The 20,969-nt window shown below is 58.1% G+C and overlaps 3 protein-coding genes across 5 annotated transcripts; 2 read left to right on the top strand and 1 right to left on the bottom strand.

Annotated features, from left to right (window-relative positions):
* Positions 1–238: 238 nt before the first annotated feature.
* On the top strand, positions 239–7,370 carry RAB1B (RAB1B, member RAS oncogene family). The gene is made up of 6 exons (XM_036929879.2): positions 239–384; positions 2,065–2,137; positions 2,416–2,511; positions 2,619–2,714; positions 5,721–5,852; positions 5,944–7,370. Exons 1-6 carry the CDS (start codon positions 371–373, stop codon positions 6,136–6,138), a joined length of 606 nt encoding a protein of 201 aa, XP_036785774.1. The 5' UTR covers positions 239–370; the 3' UTR covers positions 6,139–7,370.
* Positions 7,371–8,088: 718 nt separating this feature from the next.
* CNIH2 (cornichon family AMPA receptor auxiliary protein 2) lies at positions 8,089–14,148 on the top strand. The gene is made up of 6 exons (XM_036929891.2): positions 8,089–8,438; positions 12,160–12,228; positions 12,661–12,708; positions 12,957–13,069; positions 13,175–13,318; positions 13,514–14,148. Exons 1-6 carry the CDS (start codon positions 8,358–8,360, stop codon positions 13,539–13,541), a joined length of 483 nt encoding a protein of 160 aa, XP_036785786.1. The 5' UTR covers positions 8,089–8,357; the 3' UTR covers positions 13,542–14,148.
* A 368-nt stretch (positions 14,149–14,516) lies between these two features.
* Positions 14,517–18,716, bottom strand: YIF1A (Yip1 interacting factor homolog A, membrane trafficking protein). Of its 3 annotated transcripts, none has more exons than XM_036929854.2 (8): positions 18,504–18,716; positions 17,642–17,853; positions 17,367–17,471; positions 17,172–17,250; positions 15,648–15,705; positions 15,322–15,477; positions 14,801–14,894; positions 14,517–14,719 (listed from the first exon to the last, which is right to left on the bottom strand). In XM_036929854.2, exons 1-8 carry the CDS (start codon positions 18,532–18,534, stop codon positions 14,573–14,575), a joined length of 882 nt encoding a protein of 293 aa, XP_036785749.1. In that variant the 5' UTR covers positions 18,535–18,716; the 3' UTR covers positions 14,517–14,572. The 3 variants fall into 3 exon arrangements, with proteins under 3 accessions (XP_036785749.1, XP_057362860.1, XP_036785759.1); XM_057506877.1 differs by having other exon boundaries at positions 17,642–17,879; positions 18,634–18,707; XM_036929864.2 differs by having other exon boundaries at positions 17,642–17,879; positions 18,504–18,699.
* Between the last annotated feature and the right edge of the window lie 2,253 nt (positions 18,717–20,969).

The raw sequence follows: 20,969 nt of genomic DNA, 5'->3' as shown, positions 1-20,969 counted from the left end.
ACACATGAAACGTGTCAACCTTAGCCCTAAATTGAATTTCCAACCCCTGGATGCTGTCCGGCTCGCGAGTGCGGCCATCCAACCCAAGTGCGTGTAGGGAGCGAACTACAAAGTCCCAGGACGCAATGCGCGGCGATGATGGGGCGCGGGCTCTTCGCTCGAGCTCCCGGGTTTACGCTTGCGCAGCAGGGGTGACTTGTACTAAGTAAGGAGACTCCAAGTTCCGAGAAGCAACGCTGCAAGGTCCCAGTCGGGAACATTTGCGCCTGCGCGTCGCGGGCGGGGCCTCTGGGGCGGAGCGGCCACCATCTTGGAACGGGAGGCGGAGCGGAGCCGACTGGGAGCGACCGAGCGGGCCGCCGCCGCCGCCATGAACCCCGAATAGTGAGTGAGCCCCGCCCGCGCCGTCCGGCGCAGCCTCGATCCCGAGTACGGGGCTGTACGTTTACCCGGGTTGTCCGGCCCGGGTCAAGACTGCGCGGCGCCCCCACATCCGGGTCTCTGTTCCGCTGACACCCCCCACTCAACATCCGGGCCCTGTCCTTCCCCCGGGGGGGGCCCCAGGACCCCGGCTCAACACCTCGAGTTCTTGCACCCGGGGCCCAGAGACTGCGACCTCGAGGGACACCATTTGGAACCCAAGGCACCGGCCCTCCTCGGCTTTGTCGGTCAGGTGACCGTGCAGCCCCCGTCTCTCCAGGCCTCAGTTTCCCCACATGCTGCTCGAGAGTAGCAGTCTACGTGCTGACGATGGCCCCAGACGTTTTGGAGCCCGTCATCAGATAGTTTCTGGCCTTGGTCCAGACTCGGGCCTGTTTTAGTTGGGGCGCTAATTTCTTCCGTTCTTCCCGTTCTGGAATCCGGTTCCTGGTGCTGGTCGGACGCGGGACACCTCGAGGTGCCCCTCTGGGTCGCTTTCCCGCAGGTCCTCCCCACTGCCGCTGCCGCTTTGTCCCCTGCCTGGTCAAGCTGAACAGCCGCTCCCGGCGGCCGGTCCCTTCCCACCCTCCCCTCATCTTTGAGCCAGCGCCCAGCGCCACTATCACCCCTGCTCTTCGCTCTCATACTACCAGTGAAGTTTAGATGAATGTGGCATTTGTTTCCCTCCTTCCAGTGGGATTCTCTTTTCCTCAAATTCTTCTCACTACTTGGTCACCCCCCTACGGGTAGGTGGCTCAGATCTCTTACCCGGACTTCTCACTGACAGTTTTCCCCAAGTGTCAGTTATCTTCTTCCTCTTCTGCCACTTCCTTTTTCTCCGGCAGATCCCGGCCTCAGACTTCCTTGGGGAAGGGTGAAGTTCTGACCTGGATTATAAGGGGGAACAGAGAAGGGAACCAACAGGCCTTCGCAGAGACTGTGGAGTCTGAACCTAGGTTTCCAGTCTTTAATAGCTGTGTAACTAGGGCAAGTCACTTCCCTTCTCTGATCTCTGGTTTTCTCACTAGTTGGGAATAGCAACATTCCATTGGACTGTTGTGAGGCTTAAATGGGATGATGCTTTTGAAGTACTTAGCACAGGGCCAGGCACAAGTAGGAACTCAGAACGTTTCAACTGCGGTTATTGGCACTTGTTGACCACCTCCTCTTAGAGGCTTCATGTCAGGTTCTTAACGTAGATACTCAATTAAGAAGTTCTAGACTTGGTCCTGGCTTCCATTTCTGGGGTCTGCCCTGCCAAACCAGGTATGCCACACAGCAGTGTAGGATGGGTTCTCTAAATAGCTTCTACTGGACCTAAGGCCATGGAGTCTGTCATGCATCACAGTAGGTTATCCAGATACGTCACCTGATTGTGATCCTTGGCAAGTTATGTCCCTCTCAGTGCCTCAGCTTACTTGTAAAGTAGAAATTCAGATACAGCCTTTTGACCAGCTCTATGGGGGATGGTCAGCAGTCCCCCTTCCAGGACTTGGGGGACGTGGGGAAGGAAATGTGATGAGCACCTTTAATACTCTGAGCCAGTGTGCGCTCATGGTGTAGGAGGATGCTATAGCTGTGGTTCCAGGGTGATGGCCAGTGAGCTCCCTGCTTCCATCACACCTTCCCATCCTTTCCTTCCAGTGACTACCTGTTTAAGCTGCTTTTGATCGGTGACTCGGGTGTGGGCAAGTCATGCCTGCTCCTGCGGTTTGCTGTGAGTAAGAAGCCTACCATACCATGCATCTGGGGGCCTGGCTGGTGGCTGGAGGGAGAGGGGACAGCCCAGAACACAATAATTGCAAGTTCTGGGGGACCAAGTTGAAGTTGCCGGACCTGCCAGCTGCAACTCTTCCCAAGGGCACAGGGCCAGCACGTTGGGGTACTGAGAACAGGGGCTTAACAGTCACGAGCTTGGCTAGGGCAGGGACTGGAGGGAGGTTTTCCGAATTGGCCGGTTTAGTCAGACTGTCCCACTGGCCCCGGATCTTCCAGGATGACACCTACACAGAGAGCTACATCAGCACCATTGGAGTGGACTTCAAGATTCGAACCATCGAGCTAGATGGCAAAACCATCAAACTTCAGATCGTGAGTGTCACTCTTCCCAGGTCCCTGGTGCAGAGGCATCCACCTCGAGGGGAGGGTCTCTGGGCATGGGGCCCAGAGCTGACCTGCCCTTCCCTTCTGTCTTGTAGTGGGACACAGCTGGTCAGGAGCGGTTCCGGACCATCACTTCCAGCTACTACCGGGGGGCCCACGGCATCATTGTGGTGTATGATGTCACTGACCAGGTACTCCTGGGCTCAGCATCCCCAGCTTTGCCTCCTCAACCTCATGTCTTTGGCTCTTGCTTCTTTTTACTCTTCCCATCCTCTCTTCCCGCTGCTGCCTAGAAAAGAAACTACTGGGACTCATTTCACAAGGAGGGAAACAGCCACAGGGAAGGATGCTCCCAAGGCCCTGCTGCAGGGTCTTGGCAGAACCAAGCCTCATAGTTGCCAGCCAGTGTGCCACCTTATTCTGGACCTTCCAAACACCCATGTTTTGTGGGTACTGAGTCAGCTGATGGCTGTGCTGGGCTCACGGCCTCCTGTGGGAAGACATTGGAGGAGCAATGGGAGGACCTTAGACAAGGGAGTGAGGAGCCTGCACCCTGGGCCCAGTGTGAGCAGAGGCCTGTGTCTGCTGTGGCAGCATTTGTTACGTTTCATTGGCAGCAGTGGCCATGTTAACAACCAGAAATAGTCCCACCATACCTTTTAGTTTATGGGACCTGCCACAGTCCTTTGTCGTTTATAATGCCCTAAAGAGGCCTGCACTATGTCCCCATCTTGCAGATGGGGAAATGTATCAGTAGTGAGGCAAACTTGTTAGGGCTCTGTGGCTATTTAAGTAGCAGAGACAGAAAGCTCAGGTCTGCTGATACTCCTCCCTGCTTTTTTCTTTCTACTAAACCTTGTTGCCTAATGGGGGCCAAGCCCTGGGGACATGAAGATGCTTTGCCTACATCAGCCTTGGGCCAGGAGGTGTCCCTGTCCCAGGGTCAGCTGGACTCTTGGGCTCACCAGGGACTCAAGGTGCATCCTAGACAAGAAGCTGACCTCTTGACTGCTAAGTCTCGTGACCTCATTTCAGTTCTCTCTTGGCTTTTAACTGCATCCTCTTCCCTCCTTGAAGTTTACTGTTCTCAGCTCTCCCGCCTCCTGCTGCATTAGATTTTTTTCAGTGCTTTTTACTTTGCCATCCTGTCCTGCCCCCGGAGCCCCATATTTTGTGATTCCCGACTCAGCCCCACATCGCCACCTGACCTTCCCTACATTGCTCTGTCCACTTGGGAGTTTGGCTTCTGTTTTAGGATCTGTGATTTCTTCATCTAAACAGCTATCATCACTTCAGGTCTCCCCCTCTTTGTCCTACTGGCACTTTGTGTCTGTGTTAATTCTAACCTTCACAGTATTACCCAGCGAACTAAGTGGTGTCGTCCCTGTTTTCCAGATGAGGAAACATGCTTAAGAGAGGTGTTAAATAGCTAGCCTGCGGGCTTATAGCCAGGAAAGGCAAAACTAGTGTTTGAATCCAAGGTTCTTTGCTTCTGAGCACACCCTTTGCTGCCCCCTAGACAGCCTCTCCTAAGCTCCAGACCATCTGCAGAAGTCAGCGCGTCCAGCACTGGCCCCACCATCTCTCCCTAAACTAGCTCCTGCATCCCATCTTTATAACAGAGCCCCCAGCAGGCTGACCAGAAGACTCTTCCCCCATCCAGTCAGTTCCAGGGCCCCTCTGTTCTCTGCCCATCATCACTTTGAAACTTGTCCCTTCATGATGATAGCAGTGAGGAGAATAATAGCAGCTCCTTTTAATTAAGCACTGTTATAAGACAGGCCTGCATTCATTATCTCATGCTCACAACAGCCCACTGTGAGGTGCTGTTATACAGAAGAGAGGAAACTGAGGCTGAGAGGTCAGGTGAAATATGTAGGATCACACAGTAAATGGCAGTGCCAGGGCTTAACCCAAGATGGTCATAAGCCCTGTGCTTGCCCCTGTTTTGCTCCATGGCTTAGGGCACATCTCTTCCCTGGATTATTCTAACTACTCCCCAGTTTGTCTCCATCTTCTTACTGGTCTGATCTGGCCTCTCCACCCCTGCCAGGGCTACCTTCCCAGAACACAGGTGTGCTCCTGCTGCTCCCCACTGTGAGCACCTCCACTGGCTCCTGGTTGTCTTTAAGATTTAGCAAGGATGAGACCATCGGTGCTCTGGCTGCCTCCTCCTCCTCTCCTTCCCCACTTGGGGCCTGTGTCCCAGCAACACTCAGCTTCTCCCCTGTCCTGAAAGACAACCATGCCCCGCTTTCTGTGGCCTGCGGTATGTTGTTTCCTCCCCTTGCACCATTCCCTGTCCTTCTACTTGATTCCACACAAGCCAGGGCATCCCTGCAGGCAGGGGTCAGCCGTGGCCTCCCCAGGCTGAGTGGTCTGAGAGCTCCATCAGCGCCTGCCTTCTAGTCGTGCAGCGCTGACCTCCCTGTCCTCCACTGTCCTCTCAGTGCTTTAGGGCAGGGCTCAGGTATGACTCCCTTTGTCCCCAGTGCCCAGTGCAGGGCCCAGCCTGGGACATGGAAGAAGGTATAAGTGATCACCAGGCCTCTGGCTTCTAAGATGGGAAAGTAGCTCTAGCTAGAGCATGTTCCTAAAAGTTCTGTCCTTTCCCCACATGCCAGGGGTAGTGGGTGGGGAGTGGCAAGTGACAGGCGTCAGGGGAGCCGGGCTGAATAAGGCTTTTGGTGCCAGAAATGTTAGGCTCTATTCCAAGGATACATGTCTCCTTCAGAGGCCACGGTCTCCTCTTCAGGGACCTTCCACCTACCCTTGGACACCAAGACTTAAAGCCTTAGAGGAATTTTAGGGTCACTGTGGGAACTTTGTGATTCCTGCTAACCCTTTACCCTCTGTTTCTGTCTCCTCTCTGGCCTCTCTTCTGAAGCCATTTGCTCCCCACATGTGGTTAGGCCCTTTCTGTGTCACAGGGAGAGATAGGCAGCTGCAGGAAGCACAGCTGGCTGGCCCTTAGGCCTAGGCTGTTTGGGCATTGGGGCTGTGCTGGGCTTGGTTTTTGGGGTCTCGGGTGGAGGAGAGCTCGGCCTGGAGAGCATTCCCCTGGGTCCTGAGCCCAGGGCTCCCGCCTCTCTCAGGAGCCCAGCACTTCCCTTTCCAAACCTCAAGACTCCTGCTCTCCAGGCCTAAGGTTGGCATGGTAGTTGGGGGCAAAGTAACTTTGGCCCTTGTCCCTCTAGGAATCCTACGCTAATGTGAAGCAGTGGCTACAAGAGATCGACCGCTATGCCAGTGAGAACGTCAATAAGCTCCTGGTAGGCAACAAGAGCGACCTCACTACCAAGAAGGTGGTGGATAACACCACAGCCAAGGTGAGCAGGGCCTGGGCCAGGCTGCACAGGGTGGCCAGGGCCTGCTGCCCCTAACCCCTTTCTCCCTTCCTCTTCTCTCCTCCCTTGTCAGGAGTTTGCAGACTCTCTGGGCATCCCCTTCCTGGAGACAAGTGCCAAGAACGCTACCAATGTCGAGCAGGCATTCATGACCATGGCTGCTGAGATCAAAAAGCGGATGGGGCCTGGGGCAGCTTCAGGGGGTGAGCGGCCCAACCTCAAGATTGACAGCACCCCCGTGAAGCCAGCTGGTGGCGGCTGTTGCTAGGAGGGGCCCATGGGATGGTACTGGAGGGGGCACCTTCTCCAGATGATGCCCCTGGAGGGGGCAGGAGGTGCCTACCTCTCCTGGGGCATTTGAGTCTGTGGCTTTGGGGTGTACTGGGCTCCCCATCTCCCTCTGGCCCATCTGCCTTCTGCCCTGAGCCCCTGCTCTGTCTGGGCCCCAACGGGAGGACACCCAGGACCTGTGGCTGGGGCGGGGATAAGGCCTTGCTCTGCTGCTGCCTCTAGGTAACTTTAAAAGCTACCCCACCACACACTTTTCTTTGGGATGAGGGCTCCTCTGTCTCCCTTCCCCCTCCCCCCATGAATGCTGCAGTGGGTTTCCCTCCTTACTCTAGTCCTTCGTTCCCTGGTCTCCCCTTCCCCAAGAGCTGAGGGCCTCCCTGGCCTCTACTGCCCTTGGCTGTAGTCAGTGCATGGGGCTAGGAGTGGGACCAGGGATCTAGGACCTCAGGACAGGCATGGGGGCTACAGGGGCCCAGCAGCCCACCCTGTTTTCTCTTTGCTGCCTCCCCTCATCCCCTCCCACACTCACAGCTTGAGCCGTCCAGCTGCGATAGGGTCTGAGCACATCTAGGGCAGGTAGGCGGGCAGTCGTGCTGGGCCTGTGTCTTGAGCCCAGAGGGAGTCTGCTCCTGCCGCCCCCTGCCCTGCCGGAGCCAGGCCTGTGTGCTGCCTGCCCACCGTGCCCCTTTGTCCCCCAAGGCAGGCGGAGGTGGAAGGCCCACTGTGCCAGGGGCCTGGCACCAGCCTTAACCCTCACTCTGCCAGCACCTTGTCCCTGTCCCCAAGGCCGCACATCCGGCTCATTGTCCTGTCGGTTCCTTGGAGCCCTGGAGGGCAGACCCTCATCCCCTGTTGCTACTTCTCTGGGGAATGTGGGTACAACCCTGGGCTGGGGGCCTCTCTGCGATCACCCCATCCCACCCAGGGTCTTATCCCCCCTGCCCCCTGGCACAGCTTCTTCCTGCAGAAAAACAAATCTTTGGTCCCTACCTGAGAAGCCATGTCTTTTGTGTTGTCTCTTCCCTGTCCCACCTGTGCCCTGCCCTCCAGCTTGTATTTAAGTTCCTGGGGTGCCACCCACTCCCAGGTTCCCCTCTGGTGTCATGTCAGGCATTTTGCAAGGAAAAGCCACTTGGGGAAAGATAGAAAGGACAAGAAAATAATAAATTTCCACTGGCCCTCCTGTGAGCTGAGGGTTTTTGCAAGGAAGTTGTGGTGGCTGCGTGTGATCTGTGGTGGGAGCAGCCTTGGGGTGAAGGATGGAGCGGGATCCCTGGGTTTGGCGGGCTGCACAGGGGCACCGGCCTGGGCAGTGTCCTAAGCTGCTGTTAAAGTCCTTGACCCACTTCCCTGAAGCCCGGAGAGCTGCCTGCCCGTACTTCTGTAGCCTGTCCCCGCGGGCCCAGCACGGTTCGGGCAGGGAGGGAGGCAGGCGGCCGTCAGCGAGCACCTGGTGAGCCGCCGCCAACACCCACACAGGCACACTTCCAGGATGGGAAGCTGGGCTGCCGCCAGAGCCCAGGCCGCAGACGTTGTGCCTCGTCGCCCCTGGCCTCTTCCTCTCCAGCCCCCTGGTTCAGCCAACCCTCTAGGCTCTGCGCTGGCTTCAGGCAGGCGTCCCTACACTCCCGGACATTGACAAGGGCTTTGCAGTAAGACCTTAGTCGGGCTTCCTGGCCGGTCGTTGAGGCGCCGTGTGTGAGGGTAAGGGTGTGAGCGCCCGTCCTATGGGACGGAGTGTAGCTTTGGTGGGTATGTTGTGCAACGCAAGAGGCGGGGGGTGTACGGCTGATCCTACGGACCCCTGAAGTTGGGGGGGGGGTGTTGGGGGAAGGCGCCCGGGCCAAGCCGGGTAGGCGGAGGGGCGCGCGGAGACCCAGCCCCGCCCGAGGGCGCTCGCACGGCGGCCCCGCCCCCGGCTCCGCCCCGCCGGCTTCGCGGGCTGGAGAGCGAGGGAGCCGCGGGCGAGGGATCGCAGGATGAGCGATCGGGGCCGGGGCAGCCGGCAGCGGACTCGCCCCCCGAGCCCACCGGCCCGCGCCCCGCGGCCCCGCGGCCCCGGTCCCGGCTGCGCCGCCCGAGTCCCCCGAGCCCTGCGGGCCATGCCCGGCCGGCCCTAAACGCGGGCCCGGGGGCGTCCCCTTGCGCCCGGGCCCCGCGCTGGCGCCCCCCGGGCCGCCGCCCGGCGCGGGGGCCATGGCGTTCACCTTCGCCGCGTTCTGCTACATGCTCACCCTGGTGCTGTGCGCCTCCCTCATCTTCTTTGTCATCTGGCACGTAAGGCCGGGCTGGGACTGGGGGCGGGATGGGGGGGCAGGGGGCACATGGAGCTGGAGGGGGCCGGGCGGATGGCCTCGGGGCCCCGGGAAACTTGGAGCCTCCTCTCCGCTATCCCCCATCGGTTGGCTCCTTTCCGCCCCCATGAACACCACCCTCCCCACCCCGTAGTCGGCTTCGTTCCTGGGGGCCCCCCCTTCCTCCGCCGCCCCCGCCAGTGTATGGGTATGTCAGTCGGCCCCTGACCCCCATCCCCTGCCCATACAGCCTTGGGGTGTGGGGCAGAATTTTGAGATTCTGCTCCTTTCCCTCCTCCTATTCCCCCTTCCAATCGCCCCCGTTTGTCCGTCGGGCAGTTTATCTGTCTGCTCATCACCCCACCCTCCCTTTGTGGGTTTTTCCAGCCTGAGTGATGGAGCCGGTTGCTATGGCAACTGCATCTGTTTACAGGACCCACAGATCGCAGAGTCCATTAACCCTTTCCCTTCCCACCCCCGACCCTGACCCAGCAGCAGCTGGCTCTAAGCAGCCCAGAAAGCGAGCCCCACCACCGCTCACCTTGGGCTTTCCTGCCCCCTCCTGTCGGGGCTTCCCTGCACCCGCTTTCCTCCCCACTTTACAGCTTCCCTTCTCTTCCTGCCCCCACTTTCCCCTTCGTCTCATGTCCCCTTGGTCCGGCGCACACTCTGGTCTGGCCCCACACATCTAGTCCTTCACAATGTCCAGTTCTCACCCCTTTTCCTGCCCTCCTTCCCTTACAGAGGGTCCCTTTCCTTCATTCTCCCGGGGCCGTCTCCTCAGTAGCCTCTCTGTCTTGCTCCCTTGCTCTCACCGCAGAACTATCGCTTCTGGTTTGGGGCCCTTTGGCCCCCTTTACTGCTCTCCCTCCTCTGTACCCTGAAGTTTCGGCCCCTACCCCAAACCAGCTCAGCGGGCCTTGGCCCACTCAGCTGGGGCCCCCTCTGCTTCTGCATCCAGCACACACTCCCCAATCCTCACCCCTATGGGAGTTCCCCTTACCCTCCCAGTCTCTCCTCCTGTACCCCCTGTTTTCCTTCCTCTCACCTCCTCCCATTGCTTCACCAGCTTCTGTACTGGTCTCCCCACTTCCTCCTCTCTTTGGTGGGGACTGCTGCCTGCTCTGTGGTCCTCCCAGGCTCTTGCCCAGTCTCTCCCTTGTCATCCCCTGCCACCCACTCCCCCCTACCGCCTGTCTCTTTGACATCAGGATTCCATGGACTCTGACTGCACTCCTCTTGTGTGAGGAGTGAACCCCCACAGCACCTTCAAGTAACCCCCAGCGTCTCCAGCTCTCTCTCTCTCAGGCTTTGCCCCCCTCTCTCAGTTGCTTGTTCTTTTCTCCCACTTCCTGTTTTGTTTTGTTTTCCTCCCTCCACTCCCATGAGTCCATCTTGACCTTTCAGAGCCTCCTATCTCATGCCCGAGCCTTGGACAATCCTTTGGGGTGTGGGCCAGAGGGCTGGGATCCTGAGGTCTGGAAGGAATTGAAGGTCACAGATTGAGAACACAGAGCCAACTAGGTCCTGGAAAAAAAGGGTTTCTGGAATTCAAGAAGCTCTTTTTCAGGCCCCTCCCTGCCCCGAGGCCTTCCCCGACCCCCTTGGAGGGGCTGGTTCCCATCCTTAGAGCAGGGATCCTCAGAGCAGTGCCTCCGTGCAGCACACCTGCGTCTGTGCTTCCTGCGAACAGTTCTGGGTAGCACTGGGGAAGTCAAGGATGGATAAGACTCAGCCTTTTCCATTGCTGGGGCTCCTGGGCTGGGGGATGGGGCTCAGGCTTTCTCAACAAATTTACTGAGCACTTACTAAGCATCAGGCACTGTGTTAGCTCTGCTTTTTAGCTGCGTGATAGCAAGTCATTTGGGCCCCGAGTCTGTTTCCTCAGTGGTAAAGTGGGCCTGTTGTATATACATCAGAGTGCCCAGAACAAGGCCTGCTAAGGGGGAAGGAAGTATGGGCCTCAATCCAAATTGGTTAAAGTAGAACCTTCCAGGGCAGGACCCCAGATACCACCCCAGACTCTGAGCCTAGGCCCCACTAGTCGCTAGGCAACCCTTGTGGTGAGTGATGCATGTCAGCTGTCACCACGGGGGATTGTTTGTTCCAGGGGGCTGAGTCAGTGCCAGGCAGCCTGGGGGGTGGGAGGTACGACACCCGTCTCCTGCTGGTGGTGCCAGCTCTGGGCAGACAGACGGCACCCTTCCGCTCCCTGCTGGACCCTGTTGCTGTGCCTGGCAGGCAGGCGGCTACCCCGAGTCAATGGGGAGTTGGTGGGTGCTGCGCCAGATGGCCCCAGCTCCCTCTGGGAAGCCCATGTTCTCTCCCTTAGGTGTCTGGATCTGCGATGCTTGGGGATGGTGGGCCCTCTGCCTCTTCCTATGGCTGGTGCTGAGGGGAGGGGACCCCAGAAGGCTCCTCTACCAGCCCTGCTTCCATGCCAGCTCTCCCAGGTTCATTCCATCATCCTGTCAAACACCTGCTTGTCCCCAAGAGTTCCCATCCCAGTTAGGACATGCTGGTCACCAGATGCCCCACCACCTGAAGAAAGCTTGGGCCCCTCTGCCTCCACTCTGCTTCCATCCACACCCTCTGGAATCTGGCCTCTGAATGCACCTGAAACCCACCCACAGCCCCCCATCCCACTGCTGCTCTCCTCAGATAACTGGCGGAGCCCTGCCCCCACCCACCTCCCAGCGACATTCCCAGAAGTCCCCTTGCTGGTCTGGCCTGAGTATGATAAAGTGGTTAAGAATTTAGTTCTGGAGTCTAACTGGGTTAGAATCCTGGCTTGCCACTAACTAGCTGTGTGGTCTTTGACAAGTCACTTTATATCTCATTTCCTCATCTGCAAAACGGAAATGATAACACCAGTACCCACCTTATAGATTGACTCAGGCATTAAGTGAGTTAATAATGCCTGCTGTATATTGTAAGCACCAGGCACTTCTTGGCTGGAATTGTTAGCCAGTTTGCACTGCTGCTCCATCGGTGCTAACACATCAGCTTGACTGCCCCACTCTGCCTCCCACCCCTCAGGGGTTCCCCATTCCTTTGGTGTTGAAGTCCAAACTTCTGGTCCAGCCTCACAGAGCACCCCAGCCCATCTTCCTCTCACCTTTCCCTTCTTCCAACCCACTTGCTTCACTTTCATTCTGGCCCCATGGAACCTGTAGCTTTCTGAATGTTCCTTTTTCTTTCAGTCCTGGGCCTTTGTACCTACTGCTCAGACTGCCCTTCCCCCATTTGTCACCAGACAAGCACTCGAGTCCAGCCTGAGTCCCCATCACCCCCAACACTGGACCAGGCACTCTCCCCAGGTTCTCCCTGTACCCCACGGCCCTGATCACCATGCAATATAAGTTCAGTCCTCCAAGCTGGGGGCTCCTCCTGGGCACGCACTGTGTCCCAGACCTTGGGGGCCCCACTGCTCAGCACAGGACTCAGCAGAAAAGACACCTTATCTCTTGGGATGGAGGTTGTAGTACACATGGGCTGACTTGGGCCTCAGCACCCTAGGGTTCCATTCCAGACTGTGTGTGACCTTGGGCCAGACCCCGCCTCTCCCTGGCCCTGTTTCTCCACCTTTGCAGCAAGCTTCGTCTGGTCCGATCCCCGTGTATGAAATCATATCCCGCGGAAGGACGGGTTGGGGGGCCATAAGCTGCTGCCCCAACCCTGACTGGCACACACCCCTCCCCCAGATCATAGCCTTTGACGAGCTGCGGACCGACTTCAAGAACCCCATCGACCAGGGGAACCCAGCGCGGGCAGTAAGTGATACATGTGCTGTGCCGAGGTGTGTCCGTCCGTCTGTCTTTCCATCTGTTGCTGGCGAAAGGGGTTGGGGGACGGGAAGACGAGGGTGTGGTGGGAGGGCCGGCACCAAGGCCCTTTCTTCTGTCTGTCCCCGCCCCCAGCAAACACCTGGAGCGGGCTCGGGGCTCGGGTTCCTCCGGGCGGGGCGGCAGTTGCCAGGCTCTGGGCCGTTGCCGTGGAGACGCGGGGTGAAGGTCCCTCCATGGTGACGGTCGCCATGGGGACGGCGCGGCGGCTTCCCTGTCGCGTCTACGCCGCCGCAGAGGCTGCTCTGGCACCCCCTGGCGGCCACGTGCAGAGCGATGGGGCGCAGGAGGGTGGCGGGGCTCCCCCCCCCATGCCAGCTCCTCTGCCTCCCCCATCGCGGCCTTTTCCTCCCCCTACAGCGCGAGCGTTTAAAAAACATCGAACGCATCTGCTGCCTCCTGAGGAAGGTCAGTGTCAGGGCTAGGGGAAGGAGGCTCCTAGCCTCGCCCAGCCCCTCTGTGACTTGGAGCGGGCCTTCCTCCTAAAGGGCCTGTTTCATCCGCTTTGGCACCTGGGAGGGAATGGGAAGGTCAGAGTCCTGTATAGTCCCCAGAAGTAATTTAGGAGAGCTTCTAAACCCCAGCTCCCCTCTGTGCCCTTGAAGCTTGGGTCTGGCCAGGCACTAGGCAGCTGACCTCTCACCCTCACTCCCCAGCTGGTGGTCCCAGAATATTCCATCCACGGCCTCTTCTGTCTGATGTTTCTCTGTGCAGCAGAGTGGGTGACCCTGGGCCTCAACATCCCCCTCCTCTTCTACCACCTCTGGAGGTGAGGGGAGCAGCCGTCTCAGGGAGGGGGAGCTGGGGGAGCAGGGAGGGGCAGGTTGGGGTGGGAGCCTTGAGGGCGGGCACTCAGGCCCCTCCCTCGCCCCAGGTACTTCCACCGCCCTGCGGATGGCTCTGAGGTCATGTATGATGCAGTCTCCATCATGAATGCTGACATCCTTAACTACTGCCAGAAGGAGTCCTGGTGCAAACTCGCCTTCTACCTGCTCTCCTTCTTCTATTACCTGTACAGGTGAGACCCTGCCCGTGGCAGTGAGAAGTCAGGGAAGGGGTGCTCCAAGCACTGTGCCTCTCATCCCAGGAATGGTTGGGCCCCAAGTTCTTGCCCTTTTCCCTTGAGGACTAAGGGCAACCCAGGGTGCCACAGGGTGGGCAGCCAGTAGCCGGGTCCACTCAGGACCTGGCTCACTGCCTTGTTTTCCCGCAGTATGGTTTATACGTTGGTGAGTTTCTAAGGGGGAAGCCGGCCAGGGAGTGAGCCCAGAACGGACCGGACGCCTGTGCAACCCCAGCCCTGCTCCTTGGCCTCAGAGGCCTCAGCCCTCGGGAGGGAGGGGGCACTGGTGCCCCCAGCCTTCTCTCCATCCCCCAAACTGCTGCTGCGGGGATCTCCCGCCTTCAGAGCCCCATCGCCTTGGGCTAGGGCTGGGCAGAGCTCTAAATAGGGGCAGGGGCTCTTCTGCCAGCCTGTGGGCATGGCAGTCAATCCTGGAAGGGGTGGGATCTCCAGCCTTGTCCACTTCAGGGGAAACTTGGCCCTGCCAAGGGGCAGGGCTTGACCCTGGAAGTTCTGGGCCGCCCCCTCCACCCTCACCCTGAGGCTCCCCCTGCAGGTGGGGGAGTACCCACACCGGCAATGAGCAGGCTCAGCAGCGGGGCAGCCCCACCCCTAGTCTGCCCTCTCCCCTCCCCCAGGCTATCTTTCCAGACCCTTCCGTGTCCCCATTTGCCCCAACCCCAGCCCACCTTGTCTCTTGGACCTATTTTCTATGTTGCCTGGGGGAGTCCAGCACCCCCTCCCCGGCCATTTGTGACAAAATATGAATAAACTACTTGCAAACACCTGGGCCACAGTTCTGCTCCTGAAAGGCTTGAAGAGATGGAGGCAAAGGGACTATAATAAAGGGGGCAGCCCTAAGCTAAATCCCTAGCACAGCCAGGCTCACCCCACTAGCCCACAGATCCCTCTAGGGATCCCCTCAGATGGATCAGAGGCCGAGGTCCCCTTGGGAGCTGCCCCATTCCATTCATGCTCATTTGCCCTGCTGAAACCCTTCCGTCTGCCTTCCAAAGCAGTATCGAGGTCACCAGTTCCAGGAAGCCTTCCCTGGATCTGCCCATACAACCCTGAGCCTGGTCCCATGGACAGTACAGAGGCCCAGAAGTGTCAGCGACTCCCCTCAGTCCCCAGAAACAAGAGTCAAACAAAATCAAGGAAATCAAATCTTCAATGTGTGGAAAAATCAGTGCTAGTGGGGGCCAGGGGTCACCGGACCAGGTGGAAGGTCAGCCAGTATATGATGAGGGGCTGGAAAGCTGCGGCTCCCAGAGTCAGGTAGAGCTGGAGACGCTGCCGGGCCCCCAAGCCCCCCATGCTGTCGGGGCCCAGGGCTGCTGTACGTAAGGAGCGCACCTGAAAGGAAGAGGGTGAAGCTGGGCCGGGAGGGGAAGGCTTGCCCCCTGCTCCACCCCTGGGAAGAGGGTCCCGACTCACGATGAAGTACATAAGCGCAGACGAAGTCCAGGCTAGTGCCACGTAGTAGCCGTCACTGCCAAGGAGCAGCCCTGTGAGCACACTGAGGATCATCCTGCAGGGGCAGGTGGGGAGAAGGCTGGAGACCTCCCCAGATCCAGAGATCAGCCGCCCATGAAGGCCTCGAGGCCAGCCTAGGCCCTCCTCCCCACCACTGCGTCACAGGAACCTACACTCACAACAGATCCGGAAGGCCCCGGATGCAGCCCTCAGCCCTGGACCTGAGCCTACCCCAGCTCAAGGCCCTTCTCCCTAATCCCCCAGGGTGATTTTCAGTGTATTCCTGACTTCCAGAACACTACCCGTTTCCTGAGGAGACTGCTGACAACAGCCGGTTTCTCTAACAGAGAAGAGCTAGAGGCCCAAAGAAGGCAGAGTGGTATCCAGGGTCACAGCTGGAAGCTATAGCTATGCAGACCAGGGACCCACGGTGGCAGGCCTCTCCCCGAGAGCAGCCCCTCCCCTGGCCCACGAGTACTCACCCCACATATTTGTAGCCACTGTAGGCCAGCAGGTGGAAGGTGCTCAGGTCACTGCGCACAGTGGCCACATAGATTCCCAGGAGCAGGGCCAGCACCTCCATCACAACCCACACCAGCGCTGTGCTTGCACACAGGCCTAGCATCTCTGGAGAGAACCTGTGGCCACATGGGGTTGGGGGTGAGGGGGTGTTCAGAAGCAGCCATCCTGTGGCAGGTATGACATTGGGGGCATAGTGTGGCCTCGGGACCTGGCACAGATCCCCTAGGGAGCTGAGGAGTCAGGATGGAGGGGAGGTGGTAGGACCCGGGAGGGGATTGGCACTGACCTTTTCTGAATGCCCAGTGCCATCCCAGCCAGCAGTACATAGGTGATGAAGGCCATTGCTGCCAAAAGCCATTGAGATGCCATCAGCCTGGTTTCCTCAATCAGAGCCCAACCCCACTAGGCATTCCAGGCCACTGACACCTCCTGTTCTCCCTCCAATACTTCCTTCCCTGTATATCCCAACATGCCCGACCTCCACACTCAGCTCTGCCTGGGGAAACCTTTCTCTGTTCAGCCTTTTCCCTGTGTAAATGCCACCTGACCCTTCTCTCAGGACCATCATGCTACTTCTTTCCCTGTCCCTGTGTTAGAAAACTCACCAAGAAACTATATCACATGCCAAGGCCACTGTTCATCCTAGACCAACAGCAGGGGCCACATTGATCTAAAGCAAGACTGTACGACCAAAGTGCAGGCTTGGAGGACAACCCAGGTTGTCCTCAGAGTCCAAGCCATGGGGAAGACTTCACCTCACCCAGAAATTTCAGTGGCCATCGGCGCTGGCACTAGCCCTGGCTCTGGCCACCTTGCCAATACAAATAGCTCCACATTTACCTCTGCCGTTTTCATGAAAGCTCAGAGCCAGAGGGAGCTGGTCTTTCGCAGCCGTTTTAACCTATCAGTCCTGTCCTCTGCCCCCTTGAAGCACCAGAACTGATGTGCCCATCAGAGGGCATAGTATCTGCAATCAGGAAACCAGCTTCAAAGGTACTCATGTCTACCTGAACCTTGGCTTCAACATGCAAAATGGGGATGGCAGTTCCCACTTTACATGGTGGCTCCAAGAAAGAAAACAGAATGAAGGCTGAAAGAACCCAGATCCCTCTGGGGGCAACTGGGTTGGCTGGCTGCCCTCACTGTCACAGGCTGCTCTCCTGGTAGCTCTTCCAAGGGCTGGCCCCAGCATACTCACCCCCCTCTAGGGTGTCCACCATGGGCCTCACCTTGTGCAGGCCCCAGGACAGAGTGCCATCTGCCAGCCACAGCACACTGCGGTGGCCTGACCAATGCCATGTGGATGGACAGTTGTGGGAACCCAGAAGGGAGTAGCCACTTCCAGGGGAGGGGTGTTGGAGCAGGCCTTGGGGGACAAGTAATAAGGATGGCAGCAGCTAATACCTTATGCTTCCTACTACATGCCAGGTCCTGAGCACACCTTACCCACTGAATCTCAACAAAAATCCTTTGTGGTAGGGACTTGTTATTCCCATTTTACAGAAGAATTAAAGTAGGCCAGCCTGAGGTCTTATGGCTGGAAGTTGCAGGGCCAGGTCTAAATCCAGGGCTCCAGGCTAGGGAGGGACATGGTCCAAGTCAAGAGGCAGGAAGGTTTCAAAAGGGAGAACCTAGAGAGCAACCTGGGAAGCTCCTTACTGGCCACCCTGCTCCATCTCCCTGGTATCTAGCAACTGCCACACATAAAAGCACCAAGAGCAGAAGCTGAATCAATGCATGAGCCTCTCTTCTTCTTGATGCTTCAAGGCCCAAGTTTCCCCACATTCCCCAGCCCAGGTCAAAGACTCACTGGGGATATAGAGGTCGGGGGCGTTGAGGTCCTGCCGTGGGGGCAGAGGCACGTCACGACTGTACTGCACTTCCCAGTTCTGGCAGCCAGGTCAGGAGGAAAAGACAAGAGAGGAAAGAAGGGGGTTGAGGTCTTGGGGCAGGATGAGGGAGGCAAGGGGGTTGCTTCCCAATCCTCATCTGGTTAGCAGCTCACCTGGTGTGTGTAGGGGAAGACCAATAGCCCTAGCTTCTTGGCCACATACGTAGTGTCCACAGCGAAAAAATACTTGAGTTTGTTCACAGACACAAAACGGTGCAGCTGGGAGGGGAGAGAGTAGGCAGTGGGTGAGCTGCACCCTGAACCCTAACCCTAACCCTAACCTCTGTGTTCTCCTTCCCTGGGGGCTGCAGTGAGGATTAGGTGAGATCCTGTGATGCCCCAGCCCTGGCCAGATATCCTGCAACCCTTGCCCTGGGGGCAGGCCACACCTCCTTGTGCACCATGTTCTTCCCATGGGATGCGATGGAGCTGCCGTAGGCCACAGCCATATTGGCCATTGGGTCCCCAAGCAAGTGGTTGACATTGAAGGCCACATCAGTTCCTGGGGCTGGGTATCCCCCAGCCTGGCTGGAGTAACCACCGCTTGTGTCATCGAAGAGGGGAGGAGGATCTGGAGCTGCCCGGGCTCTGTGCTTGGAGCCTGTGGGTTTGTAAGTACCAGAGTAGCTGAAAGGAAAACCAAGCATGAGCACAAACCACCGCCCCTTCCCTGTATGGGTCCTGGGAGCACCAAGCAATCAGTAAGGGAAACCCTGGCTGGATGGTAGTAGCTAACTGAGAAAGAACTGTGATGAGGGACACTTTTCAAGAGTTGCTACATGTGGGCAAAGAAAGAGCTGGAGCAATGCTTGGAAGTGGTAGCCCACCTGGGGCTTCTCAAGGGAAGTGATCTCTGAACTGAGCCTTGGAGAGTGAACAGAGGTTTCCAAGGTGAAGAAGTTTCCTAGAGCATCCCCGCAGAACAAGTGTGGGAAAGGCAACGCCTGGGTGCCCGGAGGTCGGGTACTCTACTAGGATCATGACAGGGGAAGGAAATTCTGGAGGCACACCCCGTTCATGCTCGGGTTGGGTATGGGGATCCCAGCTGTTCTGTCACTTCCCGATCTCAGGATTGGGCCTAGAGGGCGAAGTCCGGGACACGTTGCCGAGTCGAGGGGAGCAGGAACCTGAATTATACCTGCCGTCCCGGGCAGCGGTCACGGCCGCCCCTCTCCCTCAGCAAGCGGGCCGCGCCGCTGACCTCCCTTTGGCCAGCCGGGCCGCGCCCCGCCCGCCCCGCGCCCCACGCACCGTGGGCTCCGTAGCCCGAGTGATAAGCCATGACCGCCGCTCACTCTCCCCTAAGGCCTGCTGCACCACCTCGTGGGTACGAATCCTAATGCGGCAGCTGCTCTGTTCCCTGGACACCGACAGAGATTACCGAGCAGCCCGACACGTCCCCGAGTTCTTCGACCGCAGCCGCCATATCCATAGCGTCATCCTCCCCCGCCTGCCATTGGCTCCTCAGAGGAGCCGGCTGGCTCCTCCCCTTTCTCAATTGGCTACTGTCGTACCCTCGCAAAAGCGGATTCGACACTAATGAACTTCCGGGCGGGGGATAGGTGGAGCAATTCGAGGCGCTCTCGGATTGGATAGTGGGTTTTCTCCTTCCAGATGAGTAAAGGTAGGATGGTAGCGAGAATTATTACTGCGCCTGCGCAGCGCAGCACTTGACGCTGTCCCTGCCACGACTGCACCAGGCTGAGACCCGCCGGAAGCTGTTGTCCTGGAACTAAGCTTCACTCGCGGGACGTACTCCAGGAGGGAGTGGAGTTGGGGGACTCGGCAAAGCCCGCCCGTCGGAGCTCCTACCCTTCCTTCTCAGTGCTCGCTTTCCTTCTTCGTCCTGCCCATACTCCCAGCGCCCCCAGTCGTGGCAAGGAGCCTGGACAGCTGGGATGGGTTGGTGGGAGGCAGGGCCGGGCAGTAGCAGCGCCTTCGAGCCCGCCTCCCACCCCTCCTCGCCGCACGGGTGCTGTCCGTCGTCCAGTGCTGAAATGCTCTATCGCCCTTGCTGCCATCCTGCAGACCCCCCTGCTGCCTACTGCTGGGCTGGCTCTCTCTCTCTCTCTCTCTCTCTCTCTCTCTCTCTCTCTCTCTCTCTCTCTCTCTCCCTCTCTCTCTCTCTCCCCTCCTCTCTGTCTCTCTCTCCCTCTCTCTCTCTGTCTCTCTCTCCCTCCCTCCCCCATCCCTCTCTCTCTCTCATTACACATATTGAAAAACTGAGGTCCAGAAGATCTGCGTGGTATAGATAGCTGAGGCCGATTTGGAGGTACGGGCGTGCTGATACGGCTGTTTAAGCTAACGTTGAAATTCCTGAGTCATTGCCGGCCCTCCGGTCATCTCAAAGCACAGTGAGACTCCGCAAACCTTACTCGTGAGCCAGGGGGCTCCTTTCTCTTCACCCAGTTTCTGACCACTCTCACCCTCCCCCGACAGTCTTCAGGGGCCTCCCTTTTCACAGACCTTCAGCCATTACTTTCTAGAGAGCAAGATCACGTCCTCTGTGACCTGTCTCTAGTTAGCTACCCAGTGTCCAGTTACACCAGGAGACCTTCCTGCTCTCAGAGTTCAACCCAATCACAATGCCTTTACCAAGAAATTCCCTCCAGCTGGGATGACCTTCCCCCCTGTATCCATTTGTCAAAATCCTAGTTATCCTTTAAGAGTCAGTTCAACTTGTGCCACTCAGCAAGACAAAGGGAACAGAGGCCTGACTGACTTGGGATGGAGGCAAAAGTCTGGGTTCTAAGCTCCCTCTGGGTACACCAGTTTGCCCAGGCGTAAATTCCCTGAAGACAAGTCCTGTGCCATTCTCTATTCCTGTTCATGTTTTCACAGTGCCAAGCATATTTCTTGCATATAGAAGACACCCAATAAACATTTGTGTTCAATAAATAAGTGGATGAAACCCTGGGTCAGTCCTCTCTTCTCTACCATTTCAATTACCTCGTCTTTAAATGGGTAGCGTTGTTGAACTGAATAGTTACCCTTTGGAAAAAAAATCACTAGACGAATCAAAACTCACTTAGCGTTGCAGCTCCCCATGTGCCATCCACTGATCGTCTGCCTTGGGGGCAGCCCAGACGCAGGGGCAGTGTGAAGGTCTGAGGACCCTGAGGGTCAGGGAACAGCACCGGAGCCACGGGCTCCTGGGAAGGTGCCCTCCCAAGCAGGACAGATTCCACTCCACCGTAGCGCATGACGAATGCTGGTGCGTTGAATCCAACACCTTTCCATCCCCATTTCGCAGATGGAAAAATTGAGGTTGGCAGTGCAGAGTGCTGACCCAGAGGCCTGCAACCTAGCGCCCCAGGCGTCCTGGCCCCCCCCGCCTGCCTGCTCTAAGTGGAGCCTCGAGCCTCTGTCCAGCTACTGAGATTCATCACACCTCTCTGGGCTGTAACTTTCCCCCGCCCTACAAGCGGGTCTGTTGGTGTGAGGTCTGGGCCCGTTTTAGGCCTGGGCCTACTCCTCAGAGATGGGGCCCCGCCGGTACCCACCCATCTTCAAGATTCCCCCTCCTCATTTTACGGGGTGAGCCGGGTACTGAGGCCCCAGGGAACAAGGACTCGACCAAGGTCGCGAGCGCGAGCGCGACAGAAAGGGAGCGCGGGTGTCGGTCCGCGCAGTCTGGGCTTCTTGAGAGCTGGGGCAGAGCCCGCGGTGCCAGGCGCGGCTGGCGGCGCCGCCGGTGCCGCGGGGGCGGGGTCAGCG

The sequence above is a fragment of the Manis pentadactyla genome, chromosome 9, assembly GCF_030020395.1.
Source record: "Manis pentadactyla isolate mManPen7 chromosome 9, mManPen7.hap1, whole genome shotgun sequence".
NCBI lineage: Eukaryota > Metazoa > Chordata > Mammalia > Pholidota > Manidae > Manis > Manis pentadactyla.
The sequence above is the reverse complement of the archived record's forward strand: the minus strand, read 5'-3'. Positions and strand labels throughout refer to the sequence as shown.